The following is a 24,099-nucleotide window of genomic DNA, read 5'->3' as shown; positions in this document are numbered from 1 at the left end:
CCCCATTAAGAGTATGTTTGATTCTCTCTCAGCCAGCAATAATTCAGAGTCCTTGGGATTTGCATCAATGTCAAGCGTTCACACACCAACGGCTGCTGGAGTGTGTGAGTGGGAGGGGATCCTGTCTCCTAACATCTTAATTGCTGCCTCCTGGTTGGCCGTCCTGGTTACAAGCCGGTCTTCATACTGGTTAGGATTATAAGATTTTTAATTCCTTTTGCTCCCCTACAGCAGATACATATTCATCTGGTTCACTGATGTTTAACTACATAGTATCGGAGATTACTGTACCTCAATGTCAAGCACTCACACACGTTTGACTGCTGGAATGTATATGACTATTGCTTTATTTCCTCGTTATTTTGCACAAATACATCCCGTTTTTTGTGGGAATAAATAGTTAAAACGCTCTTTTGTTCAGGTTTCTAAAGGATGCTCGCCGCCAGTCAATATGACATTTTCAGAGGTAGTGAATCCTAAAGCGCCAATGCAGGGCTGGTGAGAGGGATCGAATGGAAGCAGGATATCACCGTCTGAAAGGGCGAACTTCTCCCCATTGAGGTGTCAGCTGTGCTCTCTTAGAACTCGGAGGCGCTGGGGGAATAACACATGTGTGCGTGCACACATTCACACGCGCCGCGCATTTGTATTCCTGCAGTCACCTACATACACTCTTGATCTGAGAGAATAATCAGCGTTTGGGAACATTTCGCCTCATTGCTTATTCATAGCCTGGCATTGTGTTTATGAGTTATTCATGCCTCTGCCCGTGATGTCTGTCTGTTCTAATGAGTAATTGGGGCTAATTGTACGTGTGTGTTGGTGGAGTAAAAGGCATTTTCATCAAGGAGCTTCTTCTCCCTGGATTTGCCTGTGCAACCGCTTCACAGCGGCACTGAGGTTGACACATGCGGTATGAAAGGGTTTTGGATTATGCTAAGTCAAGATAGCATTTCCAGTTCCAGGATTTGTATTAGCGTGCAACAATATCATATGCACTGGCAACAGATGAATGTTTCGCTGTGGTCTGGCACCCGAGTGAGCACAGCTCTGTCAAAATTAGTGTGATGTTGTGATTTGGGATAAAGCAGGGGCTTATTACTCTGCATCATTTAAAGAGGCAGTTTGAGAGAAATCAAGGACAAGATTAGTTTCAGCTCCAACCAAGATTTCTCTGAAACTCGCTGCTGAGCAAAAGAGTGTGAAAAAAACACAAACCAGACTGAAATATCTTACAGGGCCGATCTCACAGTCTAGTCAATATGTTTTTTTTTTTTGTGTGTCTTACATCTGAACCCTGCTGTCTCGTTTTTGATGGAGCTGCCCCAGAAGTGCCAGACAGACGCTGAGCTCTAACACCTCGATGTTTCCTGTTTGTAGGTCTGACCCAGCTTGTTATTTAACCCTGTGTCGTTTGTTTGTTGTCGGCAGAAGAAGCCACAGGTTACGGGCCAGTGTTTGAGGAGCAGCCGGTGGATACTATCTACCCCGAGGAGTCGCCCGAGGCAAAAATCACCATGAGCTGCCGGGCCCGGGCCAATCCACCTGCCAAATACAAGTAACATATGTTCCCTCTAAACCCGGTCTCATTACTACCCGCTGTGCGCATCCCGTGTGCCTCCCATCGCTCGTCATCTCTCAAGCTGACTTCTGACTGTTTTAGGATCTGCCTGTAAATGGCAAGGTCACACAGATGTTGATCCTAACCCACGATGCACCTCAAAGGTTAATTATGTGTGTGTGTGTGTGTGTGTGTGTGACCATCCGGCAGGCCATGATTGTGTGATACATATTCCCAAAATTATTGTGTTGTTGTTCAACAACCGGCACAACTTAGATTGTTGTTGTTTGAATGCCAAAATATGACACGCCAGAAAAAAATGAATAACAAACAGGATGTTGTTGCTGCAGCAGCTGCACTAACAGCACTGCCACCGTGTCGCAACCTCATTTTGCAACTCTAAATTTAAAGAGCTTCGCATGATCCTTTTCAATTTAGATGTAAATGTATGTAAATCATGTTGCTTGGCATCCTCCAAATTGGTTTCACTGTCAGAGAGCCCAGAATTAGATGTCAGAGGGGGAAGGAATTAGCTTTGACCACAGCTGGTATAAAGTGTTTAAGAGGGTTCATTTACAGTACAGTCTGTTATGCCTTTCAAAACATGCAATTTGTCATTGATATAGAACAGCCTGGTTAATTCTTACAGTATGTGCAGACGTTGATTGCAAGAAAGAGCAACTGTAATGCAGACTGTTCAGCTTTTGACCTGCTTTGAGGGGCCAAATGTAGTTATATACTCCCATATCATACTTTACAGCTCACTGCTTTCACAATGCACTACTCTATTGACCCTAATTTGTTTTTCTTGCAGGTGGAAGCTGGAAAACATAGAAATTGACTTGAATACACAAGGCAACCACTACAGTTTAGTTGGAGGCAACTTGGTCATTAGCAACCCCAATAAAACCCAACATGTAGGACAGTACCTCTGTTTGGCTACCAACATCTACGGCACAGTCATCAGCCGAGAGGCCTCAGTCCAGTTCGGATGTAAGTAACCCAGATGTGAATCCCGTTTGGGCTGCGATGATGTACAGTACAGTACCATACAGACCTAAGAGAGAACTGCCCTGGAGCTGTACTGAAATTGCAAGGGCAGCTGGGACAAATCATAAGTGGTGTGGAAAGTGCAATTAGTGAATGGTCTAACTTTATGATGCCAGCATGACTAATGTACTTTTTTTATGTGTATACTACAGCTCAATTCAAAATCAGTCGTTGAACTTTATGCATCCTTTAGTGTTGGTTTTTGTATAAATTAGCTACAAGAGATGCTGAAATGTGAATGTATGGCAGCAGATTCTGAGTAGCTCTTGAGTCAGAAACTCTCTTACAATTGATTCTTGTCTCTGCCTCTCTCAGACCTCGACCTTTTCTCGTCGGAGGAGAGGGAGTCGGTGTACGTCAAAGAGGGACAGGGGGCAGTGCTGCTCTGCGCTCCCCCGCCACATTATCCAGGTACAGCATGTGACAGCTGAGTGTGCTTCAGCTGAAGTGTTCCTACAGGGCCGTGTGTAACCTCCATCGTCACGTAGCCGGTAACATCTGATTGATTGAAGTGGGTGGATGGACGTTGGCGCAGTAGTTTGCACTGTTCCCTGTTGTGAGTTCTGGTCCTCTCTGTGTGTCATGTTCTGTGCTTGATTGAGTGGGTTTACTGCTTGCTGCTGTTGTCCATAGCCATGCAAGTCAGGGGGACTGAAGAGTGCACATTTCCCATATATTTAAATGAAAGTGTGAGTGTCATTAGACATTACTGTGAGCTTTTTTTTAATGCACGGGGGATTTCATGACACTGATGAACCGATTATATGACATGAACCAAAGTATATATTTTGTCCCCTGTTGGCTTGGGATTGAATTGCCCTTCTTAATGTCCTCTAAGGTATAAAAACAACGACATCACTGACTTTGTCACTGTCTTAATATGAGTTTTAAGCTTTTTTTTTCTTCTCAGTTTGCAGTCATCCCCTTGCTGGTTTCAGTTCTACTCCCTTGTGGAAGTAAAATGGAAAGAATTCAACATGTTTTCATCAGTCTCATATCTAGCTCAAGCTAAAATGTCATTACAAGGGTTGTTGTTTATTTTCCCTCCTTCTGCTTGTCTGCATGTGGCCTCATTATATAAAGCGTTTTAATAGCATTGCCGTTAATTTAGCCATAGCCATCAACCCAAAAAGCTGTACACATATTTTCCATATTCATGCTTATGCAAATCTGTCAAACACAGCAGTCTGAAAGCATTGTTAACTCTCTCTCCACAGCATCAGAATTACCTCAAAAAGCCAATGTGCTCACAGTATTCCTCTATTATGCCTCTCAGCTAAAAGAATTATAAGATTTCATCTGAAAGGTCAATAGAAGCTTGAATAATAAATCCCCCTCAGCACCAAAGAATTGTGCTATTTTTATTTGCGTGTTTTCACATTATTCAAAGTGAGCCAGTTCCACATCCAATCCCCCTCTTCTTTCCAAAGCTTTGGCTGTGTGTCCAGGGCCTTGATTGACGGGTGCCGTTTTGTCGTTTCTCTATCTGTGCAGATGAGCTGTCATTCCGATGGATCCTCAATGAATTCCCCATCTTCATCCCACCGGACAAAAGGCATTTTGTCTCCCAGATAACGGGTAACCTCTATATCTCCACGGTGGACTCCTCCGACAGCGGCAATTACTCCTGCATTGCGTCCAGCACATCCATTTCCAAGAGCGTTTTCTCCAACTACATCCCCCTCGTACCTCTGGCTGAACGTTAGTACCTCACTTTCTGCTTCCCATTTTCGTTCCAGTTGCTTATTTCTGACCTTTCTTTAAATTATGATTACTTTGAAGCTGTTTGCGATTCCAGGTTTCTTCAGTTTTACAGCCAGTGATCTTAAAAAAAAAACACATAAAAGTCAAAATCTGGGTTGGTTTAATTGTCCTGTACCAGATTGATCACATTATTTTACACTAATTACATGCAATGCCACTCACTTCAGTACATATGTTTTTTGATGTATAAAATGCACTTAAGCTGAATACAATCTTGCATTACAACAGAGAGATTGAATGTGTGTGTCTCTATAATAGCCAGACGTGTTTAAGAAGTGTTCGATAAAGAAATAGCATCCAGACTGTGCTCTTCTACCAGCCAAATGAGGTGTGAGTATAAAGACGAGTTTCAAAAATAAGCTCAAAGATAGGAAGTGACTGCCTGGCTGCAGCAAAGTAGCACATTGATTTTTTCTTTCTCTGGCGTCCCTGCTGAAGCACCGTGTTTCATCACAACAGTGCTTGTTTTAAATGCGATAAGGTCATGCCACTGTTGTTGACTCTTTAAATTAGATTTATGGGAACAAATTAACTCAGAGGTAAACTGACATGCACAAACTTGCTCTCAGACAGAGCCAGCATTTTAGACAAGAATTTTAAATGAACTGGAACATGAACAGCACCGTAGATGGAGACCGCAAACTAGCGTACACAGGAGTAGTTATTAATGCTCTGTGTGTATGTAAAAGGTTCAAACACAAAACTAGATGACAATTTCAGCATTTACCTAGGTGGCCTTCCCAGAATCCATCAGTTTGATTTAGACTTTCATGATCATGTAACTTGTAGCCTGCTTCACCTGTGGCAGGTGTGTTTTGAAAAGTACTATCGTTACCTAACACAGAATAAAATGTTTTGTCCCACCAAAGAGGTCAGGATCAGAGCGGAGCCGGCCAGTTGTTTGGGCTCTCTCATGCATATGTGCATTATTATGAGATGCCTTCTGGGTATGTTGTGTCCTGTTTTTAACTCTAACTAGTTTGTGTTTTGGAGGGACAACATACCTTTGCATTTTGTCAGGGCTTTTTTAAATGCCTTGCATATGTGTAGAGAGGACACGAAGGGCCTCATGCAGCAACATTCTCTGAAATTGCTCTTATGCTTTATATTCATTTTCTGTTAAGAGAAAAAAAATCAACTCCAGATGCACCAAACATTCTTAACCATCTAAATATGCTCCTACCTTGTCCATGTATGCAGCATGTAAACACCATAATCTGGTTTCAGAAAGCAGGATAAGCCCTTACCTACCTGGATGCTACCTGAAGTACCCTGATTGAAACCTGGATACTTCAGCATGTTAACACCTTATCCGAGGATCCAATCAGTCTGTGCAGTGTGGGCATGTGTTTCATTAAATGTAGTTATGTTAGTAGTTTGTCCTTAATACAAAAAAGGATGATCTAGAAATAAAAGTGATAATATGATGACAAAAATTCAAACCATCAGACCAGTAAGTGCTCTGGTACTGTATATTAGCTTCACTGTGTCTTCATTCCCACCTGCTGAGGTAAATCTGTGACAGACAGGCTGAGGTGTTGAGAAATCAGAGGCACAGCTAGATCCACACACAAAATCTTGATCCTGACAATCCCGGTTACGGGTTTACGGGTTTCCTTCTAAAATTACAAACTCCTCTGACTTAGGCTGCAAGAGACAAACCCCAGTTGAAATGAGCCGCTACAACTTCCTGTAAAAGAACAGGAATACAGGGAGGCAAATAAACTGGTCTCTCATGTTCCATGTAAACGTCATAACCCAAATACTGTAGAAACAGCCATTGTGTTGCTAACCTAAAAAGCCTTGTTATGTAATGCTTTTTGTGTGTGTGCTTCAGTGGGACATCTGAGTAAAGAACATTTACAAAGAAGTATCTTTTGTTTCATTTGACCCACTGAAATAATGAAAGAAGAGGCTTTTAAGCAAAACCTTGAATCAAGCAACGGTTAAAATCATCACAAAATCATTTGGGACCTCTATTTGTTTCATGCTTAGCATCTAGAAATGTTTTTATCTCCAGAGTCATGATTCTGGCTTCTTCTTATTCCTTTTAGGTCTCACCAGGAAATACCCTGCTGACCTCAAAGTCAAGTTCCCAGATACCACTGCTCTGGTGGGGCAGAATATCACCTTGGAATGCTTCGCTCTGGGGAAGTAAGTGTGAGAAATCGTTGCTAACCTCTGTTTGACATTTGCACTGAAAGGTTTCATGAAAATCTGGAATCAGCCAGTGAGTCTTATCTTCTAAGTTCCAAGTGTTGTGAAATGGATCTCAAAGGAGAATTTAAATGAATATAGATACAGTTTCAGAGGTTTTTTATGCTCGCTCAGTAATGAAATGAGGAAAGGTTTCTCTTTGTTATTATTGTGGCATTAAATAAGTTAGTTGAAATGATGCAGCATATCAATACATATATATTGATTATCAAAAACAACAATGTTAAATATAGGGATGATGTATCAATCTCTCAGTGGTTCACCCTTAATGCCCAGTAAAATGTTGTTTACTGTAGCTTAGATTGCCTTAGATTGACTCTGAGCTAAATCATTCATAAAGCATGTTTCAGAAAGATGAGGACTTGAGTGCAGCGATGCATTACAAGTTGAAGCCTGCCTGCCTGCCTTGTGTATTATTTTTCTCTCTCTCTCTCTCTCTCTCTGCCCTTCCCAGTCCTGTCCCCGAGATCCGCTGGATGAAGTTAGACGGACAGCTTCCACCCAATCACGAGGTGCGGATGGCGGGGGCTCATCTGCACCTGTACAATGTGCAGTTTGAAGACGCGGGCATCTATCAGTGCGAGGTGATGAACTTTAAAGGGAATGACTACCACGCTGCTCGTGTGTCTGTAGAAGGTAAGAAGTGTTTCATGTCAGCCTTCTTCTTATAAAGTGTATAACAGGGAATACACTCGTTCATCATATGTAAGGCTTATTCTTTATCAGCTGTATTTGTTATCTTCTGGACACTGCTGCGTGGGGTAAATTTACCAGCCCTTAGTTCTTTCCAATGCCTCGTATAATTTCTCAGGTTTTTCTTTCTTTAGCTCTAACACCTACTGTTATGCCTCAAGTATCATATCACATATTATTCAGCAGCTTTTTTAGTTTGCTTAGATTAGATTTACACTGTAACTCTGATTTCGCTCATTTGCAGCTTTTCCTGAGTGGGTGGAGCACATCAGCAGCACAGAGAAGGACCTCGGCAGGGATTACACTATGTCCTGCATAGCCAGCGGCAAACCTGAGCCACGCATCCGCTGGCTGAAAAACGGACAACCGGTAAAATTGAAACTAATAATATACGTCTTGTCTCATGAACCTTAATTTAGCTCTAGCTGTAATATTAGCAGAGCCCGTCTTAGCATCACTGTGAGGTGCACAGTGTGCATCCCAGGGTTGTTACAGTAGCACAGCAGTGACAGGAAGCTGGCACTGTGGGTACACATCATGTCAGGAGGAAGTACCTGTTGGTATTGAGTGTGTGCCAGCATGGGTTGTGTAACCCTCCATAGAAACACCTGTCATCAGGCCTAAAAAATACCCAAGAGAGTAACAATTAGAGGCAGCCGAGTGGGGGAGGTTGTTTGATATATGCGGCTAGATAAATCATTATGTATTAATGAAATCCTCTCCCAGTCAAATAAACTAATTGTCTTCTGTATCTCTGTGGATGTCAACAATGGTTTCAATCATTTGCTTCCTAATATAATTGAAACTGTATGAATGTGGTTAAATGTAGATGCGATGATATTTTAATTTCACACTGTTATTTTCCACAGTCTTACAGGAAAGAGATGAGGTTCAGCAGCTTGACGTTTGATGATTCAGGAATGTACCAGTGCATTGCAGAGAATCACCATGGAGTCATATATGCCAATGCTGAACTGCGTGTGTACGGTGAGTCACACTTTGGCTGCAGTCACATTAGAGATTTAAAGGTCAAGTTTCAAGCTGGCTAATTGGAGCTCATTAGGATTTATGGAGTGCAACGTCAGATTTTATACAGAAAAACAACTATTTCACAGCAGAATAAAACATAACTTGAGAATGTTGTCTAAAAATGTACTTTGGTCATCCAAAGTACCATAGTAGATCAGCACACTACACATTTTTATTAATATAAAATGGACCATGCATTTCTACAGTCAATGCATATTCTGCTATGTTTGTGATGAATAATCCAAACTGTCCCTCCTCAGCCTGTGCGCCCACGTTTGAACACAACCCTGTGAAGAGAGTCCTGGCAGCTAAAAACGGCCGGGTGGTGATCGAATGTCGACCCAAAGCGGCTCCAAAGCCCACCTTCTCCTGGAGCAAAGACACCGAGCTGCTCCACAACTCCACCAGGTGAGCAGTCTCCTAACAAGATGGCACACTTCCTTTTTGTCTTCTGATCTGTAAATGTTGTATGGATATGTATTCATTTAGAGAGGCTGGTTTATCATGAATTTTCCTTTCTACTGTAGTTTTTAATGCAAATATTCATCCACCTTTCTCTGGCTGGGAGACACATTTGGGTTAACACGAGGACGAGCAACTGAGAATGTGATGTCTCCTGAGAGGGGCTTGACACACACAGTTTAGTGTTTTTTGGGATCTAAATAAGCTCTAGAGCTCTTAAATTTACTTTGCGCCAGAAAATCTTTAGTGTTGTTGTTTGTCAGTGATTGCTGTGCACTGCTCTGCTCTGCTGTCTGTCAGTAGTTGACATTAAACTCATTCTCAAGCTCATCAACGTGGACAGACTGCATGTGTAAACCCCTGTCATGTCCTCCTCACTGACAAATCAAGCCTAATCTAAGAGCTCTAAGCCACCCAACCCTTCCCCCCCAACCTACACACCCCCATGCACCACAGTGGTGACTCGCATAGAGGAGGAGCAGTGGCCAAATTACTATGCAGCATATGCTTAGTAACAATCTCTATGGCGGCTGTCGTGGTGTGGAGTAGTGACGGGCATCTGGCACGATGCTATTTGTCATGCATGAATATGAAATATGCCGATGAAAATTAATCAAACATTGCCGCCTTGGTTTTAGCGCAATTCAAGTTGACGTACTTGTCTTTCTTGTAAAAACATATATCCCATTAGGGAGCCAGGCGAAGATTCAGAGTACTTTCATCATTTATCATTATCCACATATCTATGGAATAACATACGCCAGACTTTTGACCTTCATATCGCGCTGAATATTTCATATCGCATAGCTCTTTCTTGTCAGTGTGGAAGAAATTAATTCCGATTTCTCTTTAGGTCGTTCATCTGGGAGGATGGGAGCCTGGAGATCCTCAACTTGACGCGAGCAGATGAAGGCCGGTACACCTGCTTCGCCGAGAACGACCGGGGCAAGGCTAACAGTACGGGCTCTCTGGTGGTTACAGGCAAGTTCTAGCTAATGAACAATGCTTAATTGATAACTCTCTTCATACCTCTTTTTTTGTAATCCAGGACAGCTTGTGTTGCTTTGACCGATGTCAGCCTTCGCTGCCAATCATTTCCGTCACTCCCACTACTAAAGTCCCGACCTCCAAATTTCTGCTGTTGAATTATTATCCCTCTGAGCAGAGTGACAGTATGTGGGCTACTGGTGGATATTCAGTCATCCTCCAAGGACAGAAGGCGAGACGGGATTGCTTTAGAGCCGATGTGATGAGACACACTGTTCAATGAGGAATGAGGAGAGGACTTGAGTTATGAACCCGTTGAGATAGTTTGATTGAATAGCGAATAATAACATTGATATGAGTTTTTTTTCTTGTGATTTCTTTACTTTAAACATGCAATCTCAGCTGTCAAACTGTTTGTTACTGTTGCTCTCATGTGGTTCTGGATGTAAAGCTCTTTTCTGCCCTCTTCTGGACATTTGAGCACATTGAAGAATTCTAGCTATTTCATGTTAACACCATATACTTCACCATTGAGCTGTCCACCATGTGACTGCTCAAGATCCCCTTTTTCATTCAAGTCATTTATCTGTTATTTTCATCCATATCATCACATTTGTAATAACCTAAATGACGTTTCAGCGGCTGGACTGATCTCTTTCTCATCGTCACTGATTCCCTCGTCCTCCCGTGTTTCTCCCCAGACTCCACAAAGATCACCTTGGCACCGTCCAATGCTGACGTTAAAGTGGGTGAGAACACCAGGATGCAGTGCGCCGCGTCACATGACCGCTCCCTGGACATCACCTTCATCTGGTCCGTGGATGGCCGGGTCATTGACCCACACAAGGACAGTCTCCATTATGAACGCACCCCGGTGAGACAACATGTTGGTTCATGAAGTATTTTAAAGGGAAATGAAACATGAATAATCAAAGTTTAGCTTGATAGCCCTAACTTTGCCCCCTCTCGCAAATCTCTGCTCTAGTCTGGAGTTCATCCAGTCAAATCATATTTCAGTTCGGGTTGATGTCTAGTAGTTTTATTGGAATACCTGAAATGGAAAAGTACAGCCTGCTTTAAATAAATAGGACTCTAAAAGCCATTTCACATTCCTTCCTGAGAGGAATAGTACATTGTATATCAATTTAATAGCAATTTCCGCTAATATCCATTATTGTTGACATGACCTACTCTCTCTCTTCGTGCAGCTCTAACCATCACTTAGCGGTTAGCATTTCTTATTTGCCCCTCTGCCCACTAGGCAAACACTGTTATGATTGTGATTGATGATACCACATTTTTGTACACAAGGAGGATTTTCCCCTCGTAAAAAATGTGGTCCAGTTCTACTTAATACTGTTTGTGTGGTATTAGCAAAGCAAGTTTGAGTCTCAATCTGCGACTTCTATGCAGTCATGACTTTTTTTAGGAAGGTTTTTTTAGAGTGCAAACACTGTGTGGAGGTTGAGATTTCTTCATAGGAGCAGAGGTGACGCCCTTGAGCTGAAGCCTACGTCCAGTTCATGTTGAAGTTGGATAACTCAGTCTTTCTGTGTTGTTTATTGCAGAATGGAAGCTCAAACGGCGAGCTACTGATTAAGAACCTCCAGCTGAAGCATGCTGGACGCTACACCTGCACTGCACAGACCCCCATCGACAATGTTACCGCCTCTGCCCACCTGGTCGTCAGGGGTGAGTCATGAGCGGCACAATCACACATGCAGTCATGTATAAAAAATGTCTCGAAGGCTCTTAAGACATCCAACATGAACACACTATTCTCTGTCAAATGTCCGACAGTTTTAGTTATTTTACATGACAGATTTCTGTATTTTGTGTTTTGTTTGTGCTCTTCTTCACTGTGGTTTGTTTGGGTACTGTCTTCAAATCTGATTGAGCTACGCCCACACGGTCCCAATGAAGTTGTTGGTGTTAAACTGCTTAAAATAATAAGTATTAAGAGGTTTTTTCAAACTTAATGGTTGACAGTTGTGAATATTTAATGTTGTAGAGAAATACTTAAGATTTAAAGCTTAGTTTTCAGGGGCATTAGTTCCATAGAGCTTATTAAACTGAACACAAGACAAAAGAATTTCACAGTTCCTCAGACACATATTTCTAAACTACTCATTCAAATTTTTCCCCAACTCCTTGTTGTCAAACCCTACGTGTAACAAAAGAGAGGGAAGAGACGGAGGGAGATAACACAAGTACTGTATCCAACATGGGTTTCAAGAGAAATGAATCTTTCCAGAGTCACCAGACCGTAGACGATCTGTCGACCCCGAGACTCCGGGGCAAAGGACAGCAAAAGAGAGAGCGCGATTTATCAAAAAACCTCTCTGTGTCCAGCCAGGCAAAGTATATAAATGTAGTTAATTTGATAAGCTGTTGCTGTGGTTGATTAATTAGAAACAGTTGAAAGATTTAGTTTAACTGAATGGGGCAAGCAATGCTTCTGTGTTATTATGAAGTGTTTTGAATAGAGTGTCAGCCTCCACTTGTCTTCATTAGAACTGAATAAAGTAGCGCTTTTTATAGGGTAGCCTGAGAGCTGTTGACAGTACAGCAACGAGTATGTTTGTGGTTGTTCGTTGTGTAATGTCATGTAATAAGTATTTGATGACTAAAGTGTGTAGGACATCATAGATTTCTATCTTTCACCACAATATTTTGATACGGAGAGCTGCTGATTTCAGCACTTGTTCTTCCAGCCACATACAGATATCAACACGCACAAAATGAACACCGCCGCTCTTCCGCAGTGCGCCGCCTGTCACTTACTGTAATTCACCTCCTGGATGATTCATCAGCTTGTTTTCAGCCCTAACTTCCCGATGAGTGGGAGCTTGCCTTACAGCCTGACCTCGGCTCTTGAAACGGGGCCCAGTGTTGGTGGACAAAGGGTCTCTTCAGATAGGAACCCAAGAGCTCTAGCAGTGATCTGGTTGCCAGTGATCCCTGTTGTGCGCTGGGTGTGCTGCCACCGCTGCTGCTTTCTGAGCAGGTGTTGACAGATGGCCAGGAGAAAGCACAGCGGCTGACTGTAACGTTTCCCAGAGTGGAACCAAAACACAGGCCCTGGGCCGCTCCTAATGGAGTGCCAAATGCCAGCAGTCCGGGTTGCAGCGAGGTAGAGATGAAGGACGGCCATTTATCACGGCAGACGAGGAAGCAGCTCTGCTTCGGGAGATTGTCCGAGCTAAAAACACAGCTCTGCACCTGTAGCTTGTTATTAGTGGGGATTTGAGATATAGGGAGAAGAGCTGTTTTCATATGACGGGCGTGTGTGTTATTGTAGCGTAATGTAATCCAGGCTTGCCTGGAACAGCGTTGAAATGTGGCTGTGTTTATGTAATTGTCTGTGAATTGGGAAAACTATTCGTAAGCTGTATTCAATTTGGTTCTTGGCAGTGAAGGATGTCAGTTAGTTTAAAGCGCTGAAGCTAATCAGTTTAAACACATTGTGCCCAGCATCCATATGACACAGTGTTGTGCAGACACGGGAAATCTGTACAATATTTCATCCCTGACACTGAATTGTACAAAGCCTAAATATTTTCACTACTTTACTTTCTCTCCTGACTTGTAGAGGAGAGGGGAAGCTTAGGGGCCTGTCCAGCTATGTCTAATCGCCTCACTTGTCTCGGCTCATATTCATGACTTGGAAAAAGTAAATCCTGGCTGATTTCTGAGGCTGTGGGTTGGGAGGCTAACTTTAACACAGTCTGGGTTTTCAATTAGGCCATTTTTATGTTCCAGAGGAAGAATCGAGGGGAGCAGGAGGACCAAGAGAAACGCTGGATTCAGGAGCTTTTGCTTCAGCCTTAGTTCATGTATGTTAATGGGTTCTAATGCTGTAATCCACATCTGTCTTTGCTGGCGTCTTTTAAAGAAGAGACTAAAAAGAGAAAATGTAAGAGCTTTGATGTGCTGTGTTTCATATGCATCAGACGGAGGAGATTGGTGTTGAAGTATTACGTTGTTTCGCGGCTCATGACTTTTGCTAAGAATTTCCTCAGAAACGCTACACACACTTTCTGTCTGTCCACAATTTGAGGGACAAGTCAAAGTGGCTACTTGTGGGGATTTTAACTTGAGAAGGCCGAGGGGACAGTGTCACTGTTCTCAACACTACTGTGCAGCCCCACTTTTATTCATCATCCATCGAACAACACTTTTAACTTGTCTCCTATTCTCGTCTTTACCCCAGGTCCCCCCGGTGCTCCAGGTGGGGTGCGAGTGGTGAACAAAACTGACAAGAGTGTAACGTTGCAGTGGAGCCGTGGAGCAGACAACCACAACCCCATCTCCAAATATACCATCCAGTACAGGGACTCCTTCTCAAAGGATGTCTGGAAGAATGCCACTACATGTGAGAACTTCAGCACACTAGTTGGTCAAATAAACACTGCTAGCGTAATGCTGAGCTGGCTCCAGTGTTATAATAATTTGGGTCATGCCACAGTAATATTGTAGGCCTACATAGTGGTTAATGCCTCTTAAAGATGGCTAAAATAGAATTTTGTCATGCGTCGAGGATTTGAAATATAGGAATGTATTCTGAAAATGGAACTTCATTATTGTTTTAAAGATATTTTTGTGAAATAGAGGGAAAGCACAACCTACACTACAGCGCTGTATAACCCTGCACTTTTGGCTTTGTAAAATGAAATCTGTGTTTTTCGCTCCAGCTCCCGCAGATGTAGAGGGGAATACAGAGATGGCCACAGTGGTGGATTTGTTCCCCTGGATAGAATATGAGTTCAGAGTGATAGCTTCCAGCACTCTGGGGACAGGAGAGCCAAGCAGCCCGTCACCGAAAGACAAAACCCTGGAAGCATGTAAGATCATGTCCTGACTTTGGATCTAACATTTGGTACATATAACTTAGGAAGACTCAGAGTAACCTAAGATGCCATGGAAATGTGGTCCTACAGTCTAGCTTTCCATCCTGATATTTATTCTACATCATTCAATTATGGCGCTGTTTACTTATGTTAAGTATCGCTGTAGAAATGAGTCAGCAGAAATCCCATCAATCTGAACTTCCTACAGTAGAAGCATGCTGCCAAACTCACCACACAAACCTCTACAAATGAGCACTTTGCTGAAACTGTATACTGAAATTCAATTATAAAATGGAAATCACAGGCCTACGGTGACCTCTCTTAAAAAAAGAACCTTCATTTGAGAGTGAGCTACTAGACTCGAGGCAAAACAAGAAGACCTTTGCCTCCTTTAGTGGCAAGGCTCCCGCATTGACATAATGGTGTTGCATTTGGCACAGGTCAAGACATCGATATTATATTTGCAGAGGAAGGATGTTTCAGTACTGCTGCCAGGGATAGGTTACAGCCTGTGTGGGTTTGGCGATGTTTGTGTGGATTCTTAGCATGTGGGCTCAGAGTTCTGCTGTCTCATTGTAGTTCCTGTGGTGGCGCCCTCGGACGTCGGTGGCGGTGGAGGAACAAGCAGAGAACTGACCGTCACGTGGACGGTAGGTCTGGACCTTCCACAGGGCTCATGTTAAAGCTCACAGAAAGGAGACATGCCGCCCTTATCTCACCACGAGCTAATTCTAAATCAGAATGTATTCAATTTCTAGTGACAATAATAACCTTTAGAGCACTGTTGCTTCACAGAGGAAAGAAATAACATGCCAGAACAATGAAAAATAAACAGACATTTCAACAATGAGGGGAAAACGCACATCTATTCCAGTGAGGTGCTGACTCACAGGCAGACATAAAAAAAGAAAGAGAATGGATCGTCACACGCTCATCACTCCAGTTGCATTTATTTCAACTTTGATCAATGTTTTGGTAATATGGGCCAAAATTTTGACGATACAAAATAAAAGTGGTCCATGAATTTAAAGTGAGCCATTGATAAGTTTCCAGTCACTTTGGAACACAAGAACGTAGTACATCAACAGATGAGCAGAGGACCTGAAGCATTGAATAGTCTCATACTTCACACCAAACAAAAACAATCACTATTAACAAAAATCAATGCCTGAACTGAATCATTATCTTCTATTTTCCCCGCTGCAGCCGTTGATGAATTAGCTCTCATAGGTAAATTGCCTTTAGCTTGACTGAAGCATTGGCTTCTCAGTTCTCCAGCAGCTGGAGGATGAGACGTTGCGTGTAGAGATAGGTTCGCGGTGCCTAAGTGCAGGCATGTCTTACTGGAAATATGATGATGAGAATAAAGCCAGCCAAGAGTGTGCCAACAAAGGAAATGAGACGTGAGGACAGATCAAGAGGGACGAGCCAGCAAAGTGTCACAACTCTAAACTCTTGCGTATCACTCACAGAATGCAGTCATTTTACCCAACACTATAAGTGGAATTGTCCTTTTTTGAGTCTTGCTGTTAATCCTAGTATACAGCACAAGCATAAGTGATATTGATTGACGGATTACGTTTAATTAACCTTAGGGATACGCAGGCTTGAGAGGTGTTTTAGATAAAACATTTGCCACATTAAAGTAATGTTGATGTTTCTGTCATCAGCCTGTCCAGCCACAGTACTACTACGGGCCTGATTTTGGCTACATTGTGGCCTTCAAACCACAAGATGGATCCCAGTGGATGAGGGTGACAGTATCTGACCCCGAGGCCAAGCGCTACGTCTACAAAGACTCCTCCATCCCTCAAATGACAGAGTATCAAGTCAAAGTCAAAGCGTTCAACAGCAAAGGAGAGGGACCCTTCAGCCTAACAGCCTCCATTTATTCTGCACAAGACGGTAAGCACTGAAGAGATCTGCAGCTCTCAACGCTGAAGCATAAAAAAAGGGAAAATGTGGCAAACTGATCTCAAAACGATGTCACAGATCAACCTGCTTCTGTTTTCTCGGTAACACAGAGAATGAGGAGTTCTTCAATATGCCAACACTCTGCTATTTCAATCTGTCAGTGTCAGCTACTTATCACAAGCAGGGTTTTCAATGGAGTAGGACTCATTTAATAGGAGTTCTCATGTATAGCTGTGAGGAATTTTAATACCCCTTGAAAGTGAACCTATCTTCCCCTCTCTCCGTCTTCCCTCGCGGGGGGATTACCATGATCTATGTAGCATGAACCAGAAAGCTGATAATTCGCCCAAGGATGCAAAGCATTTAGCCTAGTTATTAACTTCCACTGACAGACAGTTCAGATAACCACAGGGGACCCAGACGTGATGGGTTACAGAGATGCCCCCGTTGCCGTTTGTTTGAGTGTCTCTGACTTTATAGCTCAGCCTGCAGAAGCACTTTGCCTCCAGGGTTGTGACCATTCCTATTCGTCTGCACGCTGGTTGCGCGGTATTGTTTTTGTGCATTTGTTGCTTTGTGCAACACAATGACTGTGACGTGATGGGCTGCTGGTTAGAGGGCCAGCGTGACAATTTAACATTCAAGGACAGATTCTTGGCAGGGGCAGCCTATACTCAAAGTGTAAAACCGCCCAATAAGTCTCGGAAAAGTGTCAGAGTGCCCAGTGAAGGAATGTGGGCCAAGAGAGATTTGTGTCACCTCCCTTGTACCGTATAGTGATTAATTCACATTACTAAAATGATGCCTGAGCAGCGCTGAGAGAAAAATGGGATCATTAAGGCCAATAGACACAGCAAAATGAACACTAGATAGTTTATGGTCATGGCTCCATTAGCGCAAAATATGCTCATACATATAAAATATGGTACGTTGGATTTTTGCGTGGTCAATATGAAGATTAGCTCTGATGGACTCTAGGAAAATGGGTTTTCTTACTGCAACCTGTTTACCGAACTGTACTCTGTGTCTTCATCAGCTCCATCTGAAGCTCCTGTAAGGGTTGACGGCAAAGCTCTCTCTGCCACGGACGCCGTCGTGTGGTGGCTGCCTCTCTCCCAGAGCAATATAGATGGATACCAGGTCAGTGGGAAATGTTTTATATATGAAGTGTATAATAGGCAATTCTTCTAAAGATAATTGTCATTTTTTTCTCTCAAATTCTCATTTATTTTTCATCTTATTTACTTTGCTTTTTATGACATTTTCCCCTTCCTCCTGCTTTAAATCAGTTCTTGAAAGTGCTGTAAAAGCAAGGTGTGCACACCAAGCTGGTGTTGGATCCTAGGCATCTCACCTCTGTCCATCTGTGTCCCAGGTGAAGTACTGGAGGAATGACAGTGAAGGTGAGGCCCAGAGGGTGGTGGTACCCGGCAGTGAGAACCACACCAGGCTGGAAGGTATGAAGCCAGACACCCACTACCTTCTTGAGGTCCGGGGCTACAACTCTGCAGGATACGGGCCGGCCAGCGATCACCTCCAGATCCACACCAAGAGACCCCGTATGTTGTGCTTTAAAGCGGTTTAATCCAGGGATATGCATGGGTAACGGCAACACGAGTCATTTTAATATACTTGTTATTCATTACCCCTTTTCTTTCTTTTAACAGCTCCAAGTCGAGCTCCCAAAATAATTGGTAAAAAGTTGAAGGGCCAGTATGTAAATATTGCCTGGGAACTGGTGAAACCACTTGCTAACGAGGCATCAATAGAAGGTTATAAAGTGAGTACAGTTCTACATTTACTGTTACACTTATTCATAACCTCTCTCAATTGAAGCAGTAGCTGCTGGGCACCTTACGTATCTTATAGATGATGTGTGTGTGTATTCCTAGGTGCTGTACAGGGAGCAGGGCCACTCCCAAGGCGATCTGTACACAACCACCAGGCGGAACATAGACCTTCCCCTGTACGTAAATAAGATCTATGTGGCGGAGGTCCGGGCGCAATCAGAGGGGGGAGACGGGGCTGTGGCACAAATCAGCATCACAGGTAACATGAGAATCCACCATTTACTTGTCCCCTTCATTAACAATTCTGAATAGTGTAATGTAGTATTTTGAAAAACATTCATGATACTTGTTTTGGGTATGAATGCGTAGAAAGTCTGCAAAATTAACCAAAAAGCAACCTCTGGAGGGTTATGGTACAATTTAGGTGCCTGAGTTTTATTCAGTGTTTACATTTTTTTCTTTTTAGTAAAGATGTATCCTCTTACTACACTAATTGTGTTTTCTGTTCGATGAACACTGAATGATTTCAGTGTTCATCGAATTTAGTGAGTGAGAGAAAAATACTACTGTGTTCTGTTTTCACCCAGGTTTAGTTCCATCAGGGGATCGAAAAATAAAGAAAGCCTTCAGTCATCTGTCCTCATTTTAAATCCATAGTGCTGAGGTGACACACTGTGATGGTTCATTCCTGGCCTGCCATTTGCTAGTGAGATTATGCCAGGTTGAAAGTTGGCGGTGGGTTATCATTTGTCACAGCTTTTGGGGTTCCCATGGGCCAAAGCAGAGCTGACACTTCAGATTTCATACCTTATATTGGAGGGCTAAGATGGGAAACCTTACGATCCGTGACTAAAGCCTTGATAGCCCCCTGACTCGATCCCCTCACTGGCTGATGGACTGACAGGTAGGCTGACTGGATGGAGGAGGCCTTAAGCCTCTGTAATTGATCTTGATGAGTCGAGGAAACCCCTCCCGTGGTTTTCCTTATCCCTTATCGCTCAGTCCAGACCCATCTGACAGCTTGATTTCACAGACCCGGGAATTTAAGCCGTGGGGAATTTCAAATGCAGGGCATTGACAAATGGAGGGGCATTTAGGGTGATCTCCACACAGATGGGGTATAATATCACACTTCACACACCAAACATGGTCTTTAGTTTGATGGATGAGAGCTGGACACTCGAGAGACAAAATGTGTTTTTCCTCAAAGCAACAGCAAATTTGTCCGTCAGTTCAGGTGTTCTTTAAGCAAAAACTGACATACCTCTGTCTCTGTGTCTCCCAGGTGGAGGTGTCATGTCCGCCCCGTCTCTCAGCGTACTCTCCCTGCTCCTGTTGGCTCCCCTCTGCCTGAACCTCTGAATGTAGCGCCATCTTTGTCTTCACTTCCCGTGAAGGAGACTCTTTATAGGTTGACGCCTACGACGACTTTGGGACTCTTTCCACAATCTTTTGGTTCCACCCCTGTAACCCGGGACGTCATATTCCAGCTCTTCCCCTCTGGAATATGTTTGTGAAAATAGACACAGAAATGGAAAAATTGGAAATGGACAAAGACATCCCTTATTTATCCACAAAAGGCCTCTTTGGAGGAGTGTCAAAGGAGTTCTGTCAACTTTTTAAATATGCCTTATATAAATAACTGAACTTATCTTTCACAATAACTTGTTTTAAAATGAATCATTACTGAAAGTGTGAACATTACACTAGCTTGTCCGTTAAGTCTACCTACATCATGAAGCCGACCTTTCTTACATATATGAAGTTGCTGTTTGTTCAGAAATGTGGGCTTCATTTGATCTGTGATATTTAAGGAGAAGCTATCCTACAGTGCATTCCATAGTAAAAATGTAAACAGGTCGCTGTGAAGGATAAGTGTACGAGTTTATAAAAATATCTTTATGTCTTTCTTTACTTGCAGTTCAGTGGCATCGTCTTCTATTTTCTTTTTAAAATGAAGCACACCCTTTGTTACAGAGATACAGTCAAAGCAAATCTTATCCTTTCATACTTGCTTTTTAACAACAAACATCAGAGAGGAAAGAGCAATTTATGTCATGCTGAAATAATATATACAATAATAAATGGTATTGTTTTTGCTATCTAATAAACTATGGATGTTATTTGAAGAGAAATAGATTGGGTTGACCTGCAATCTATGCTTATTTACAAATCATAACACGAGCTCTACTGATAGAATACCACTTTCATAGTGTGTGCATGTCAACATTGTTACATGGAAGGGAAGTCTGAAATGGATCATAAGTGTTTAGGAGTTTAGGCACATGGCTCCATATTTGCAAAGTTGAATGTAAAGCAAACCATAAAAGCAGGAAGTAAAACTGAACAACATATCAGACGTGCAGTTTCAAATGTTTCGACCTGCAGCAAACATCGTGTGACAGAGGTTATTTGTTAGTGCTTGTCACCTCTGGTAATATTATACACATGTATATACGTGTGCAGTGATCAATGCTTTGCCACAACATCTGAGTCATTGCTGAACTAAACCTAAACTAAAAAAAAACAACTTTTGTTTTGACTGTATCATTAGGACCTCCGTGGTACCAGCTGGTGCTTTGTAAAGAATGTTGGCATTTTATTTTGTGTAAACATTTTCACCTCATCTCACTCCTTAATGGCTTTGTGTGAGAGTCACTATGAACGGTTACGGTGAACGGTATAGCGACGCTCGTGCCCTTCAATAAGCGTGCAATGAATGATTCATCTATGGCTACTTTATATTTTCTAATGAGACTACTTGCCTAGCTCCTATAACAGTAAGCTAATTTCATTTTGAATTATCTGGCATAAACAGATGAGAAGTAAAGCCATCCGTGTCAGGGGCAAGAGCCCATCGAAACGTTTTTTCCACTGCATTTTCTTTGTCTTTTTATTAACATGTGATCAGAGATATATAAACATTATCAACTGTTGTCGTTTTTTTGTTTATGATTATCATATCTGTATGTCATGATCCACCTCTAGTTGGACAGTTTCAAAAGTTTATTTCCCTCGAATGGAAGAGAAGAAACGCTGCGTTTTTGAATTCCTCCAAGTCATTTCTTGTGTGACTGATGCTGGCCATGCTTCGACATTGTGACTATATCATCATCCACCACAAAGTGCTTTTCCCAGTTTTCCTTCATGCGACAAAAATCATAGAAAAGAGTTGCCAAATGCATGAATGCCTTGAACTTTTGACGTTTTGGAAGAAGCAGCGGCTCTACATTCTATCATGCATGACACTGGAGACGAAGCGGTACGTTACTTTTGCAACAAATCAACATCATCGCAACTTGTCAACCTCTCAGCTTCATATGAAATTCATTCCATTCCTGAGTGACATCCCTTTACGTCAGAGACAGTGTAGCCTAGTGTGTGCATTAGCTGCTAAGTTACGTTAAGCCAGTCATTTCATATGAAGTCTTGGGGAGAGGATTCTAGAGAGAGCATTAAACTGACAAAAGGAATCTCACTCATTCAAGGTCAGAAATGGTGCTGCAGTCCAGAGCATGGTGAGGATCTGATAGCGTCACTGGTGGCAGTGGCGACATGTTTGGTTGTTTGCTGGACGCTCAGTGCTTCGCTGGACTTGTGAGGGATGAAACTGGAACCTCTCATTGGCTGGACAAGATACAATAAAAGTGTAGTTAACTATTAAAGTGCTCTGGTGTTTATTTTTTTTTTTGCTGTAACTTTTCTGACATGAGTGCTCAACACTGAGTTTACTGTGAGTGTGAGAGCAGCTAAACACTGACAGTGTCTGTCTGAGGTTTACAGTCCATGGTGGAAGAAGTAGCAAAACAACAATGTAGAAATATTCCATTACATTGACAAGATTAAAGTTAAAGTGTATAATTATCAGGAAAATGTGATTCAGTATCATAATTAGAAGTACTGGTTAAACTTAAATGGCTCCTCTCTCTATTTAAAGTCTTAATTGATATGATACAACTTGTCATCTCTTTATAAAGAATGCATTAATAGAAATCTGTACCCGGTACTTTAATGTTGGAGCTGGTTGTGGTACCAACATTGTTTACATACAAGGAATACCTAACTACTATAAGAAACAACCATATAGTAACAATTGTAACGTATCTCTTCTCAAAACAATAGTTGTGTAATAAATGTCATATGAAGAAAAAAAACATTACTTTTATTTTAGGAGTTACAGGAAATTTCCATACTGTGTAAAGCGAAAATATACAGAGCTGCAGTTGAGCACTTTTGGGCCTTTAATACATTTGTATTTTTAAAAAGCACAAATCAAAGGTACAGAAAGCAAGAGAAAGATAGAAAACAATGATAGGAAGTCATTGGGAACAAGTTGATTGACAAGGTGATGAGAAATTGGAATGAAAGAGTAAAACACCTGTGAGATCCACAACAGTTCATAAGGAAACACTCCACCATAATCAAAAGGTTGTCGTCACTGTTCAGGATAAAGATGTCTCAAATATGACTTTGACTCTCAATCTGAAATTTTAATTTGAACACAGTATGTTACACCAACCATAAATGCCATTTTTATTGTTATAATGAACAAGAATATACAGATGAGGAGCTTAAACAGATGCATGATGCTTATGATAGACCTCTGAAGAACAATATTAGTCGTGGAAACACAATCTCACCACTATTTAGTTGAGCAGCTTTCGTTCATATCACATGATCTTCAACAGCAGATGGAGTTGAGGTCCAAAGTGAATTCTTGAGCAGTTGAGAAAAGAAGATCTCACCACCGGGCCCATTGAGTAGCCCGTCTTCAGCTTTGCATCACGTCACATGATCTTTATCATATTGATTTGCACTGAATAAAGTTTGTGGGTTTGTGAAGGACGGATGACTGAAAATGTCATGAGAAAGTCCCAGTTAAAGGTTTTAGCTCGCAGCGAGTCAGCCTGAATGAATTATGAATTGAGTCTGAAATAGTGATGTTACTTCTACATCGAAAGTCCGTCCATGAAAGCCAAAGCAATGCAGACACCCCGGGAGAATATTTCCAGACGAGTTTCAATTTAAACACACACACACACCGAAAAGCAAATGTGTCAAAGGTTGTAAGAAGTGTTATCAAATCCAGACAGATTCTCCACTGGGGTAGGACAACTGGTGGTCTCAGGTGCTTTTCCCTCTGCTCTTAGATGTGCCCACACTCCTGAGGTGGATTTAAATTTAAAAAAAATCTGCAAAAAGGAAGCTTTGTTGGAAAAAAAAACAACCCCCACCAGTCATTAGTGCTTTGGGATTAAAGTATTGTATGACTGTAACTTTAGACTGGACGTGTGACACATTCAGTGCTTCAGCTCTCGCGTAACAAAAACACGAGACTAGAGCTCCATTTATAATCTATGAGTATGTCTTCTGTTATCAACTCAAGCATTTGCAACAAGTGTTGAATTTATGAGTCGATTTTTCCTTTTTATTCGAACCATATCTGTATCCAGGAGACGGCTATTATTTACCGGTACCAAACATGTCAGAGAAAGCCTTTCAATCTGTCCTCCATTACAGATAAGGCCAACTCTGTCAATGTCTGGCTTTTCAGGCAGAAACAGCTGTTGGAGTTTTGTCTCCTATCAGGTGTACAGCAGATGAAAAGTAGATTGCTATCACTTCTCTTCATGGATTAGGTCAGGCCAAATCAATCCCATTTCTGATTGTTTTTGAGCTTTAGGCCATCTCTCCGTTTCAATCAGGGCTCTTAATGGTAATTCACTGAAGTCAGCTCACAAAGAAAACAAACGACAGAGATAACTTCTCAGTGTCGGTGGCT

The 24,099-nt window shown here is 42.1% G+C and overlaps 1 protein-coding gene across 4 annotated transcripts in view; it reads left to right on the top strand.

Moving 5' to 3' along the window:
* The window catches only part of cntn1a (contactin 1a), a 59,222-nt gene extending 37,240 nt beyond the window's left edge, over positions 1-21,982 (top strand). For 3 of the 4 annotated variants that reach the window (XM_031856777.1, XM_031856748.1, XM_031856759.1), the window contains 21 exons: positions 1,432-1,558; positions 2,376-2,554; positions 2,927-3,022; positions 4,106-4,312; positions 6,430-6,529; positions 7,047-7,228; positions 7,530-7,654; positions 8,155-8,272; positions 8,575-8,722; positions 9,630-9,757; positions 10,465-10,637; positions 11,332-11,455; positions 13,977-14,138; positions 14,458-14,607; positions 15,193-15,263; positions 16,284-16,518; positions 17,564-17,667; positions 17,903-18,086; positions 18,195-18,307; positions 18,420-18,576; positions 19,603-21,982. In XM_031856777.1, the coding sequence (XP_031712637.1) occupies positions 1,432-1,558; positions 2,376-2,554; positions 2,927-3,022; positions 4,106-4,312; positions 6,430-6,529; positions 7,047-7,228; positions 7,530-7,654; positions 8,155-8,272; positions 8,575-8,722; positions 9,630-9,757; positions 10,465-10,637; positions 11,332-11,455; positions 13,977-14,138; positions 14,458-14,607; positions 15,193-15,263; positions 16,284-16,518; positions 17,564-17,667; positions 17,903-18,086; positions 18,195-18,307; positions 18,420-18,576; positions 19,603-19,679 (2,960 nt within the window). In that variant the 3' untranslated portion in view covers positions 19,680-21,982. The remainder of the gene's footprint in view (positions 1-1,431; positions 1,559-2,375; positions 2,555-2,926; positions 3,023-4,105; positions 4,313-6,429; positions 6,530-7,046; positions 7,229-7,529; positions 7,655-8,154; positions 8,273-8,574; positions 8,723-9,629; positions 9,758-10,464; positions 10,638-11,331; positions 11,456-13,976; positions 14,139-14,457; positions 14,608-15,192; positions 15,264-16,283; positions 16,519-17,563; positions 17,668-17,902; positions 18,087-18,194; positions 18,308-18,419; positions 18,577-19,602) is intronic. The other variant, XM_031856768.1, reaches the window with a different exon arrangement.
* The last annotated feature ends 2,117 nt before the right edge of the window (positions 21,983-24,099 follow it).

This window comes from Anarrhichthys ocellatus, unplaced genomic scaffold, assembly GCF_004355925.1.
Source record: "Anarrhichthys ocellatus isolate YVR2014 unplaced genomic scaffold, GSC_Weel_1.0 scaffold2, whole genome shotgun sequence".
Lineage (NCBI taxonomy): Eukaryota > Metazoa > Chordata > Actinopteri > Perciformes > Anarhichadidae > Anarrhichthys > Anarrhichthys ocellatus.
This window is presented reverse-complemented; position numbering and strand designations above follow the sequence as displayed.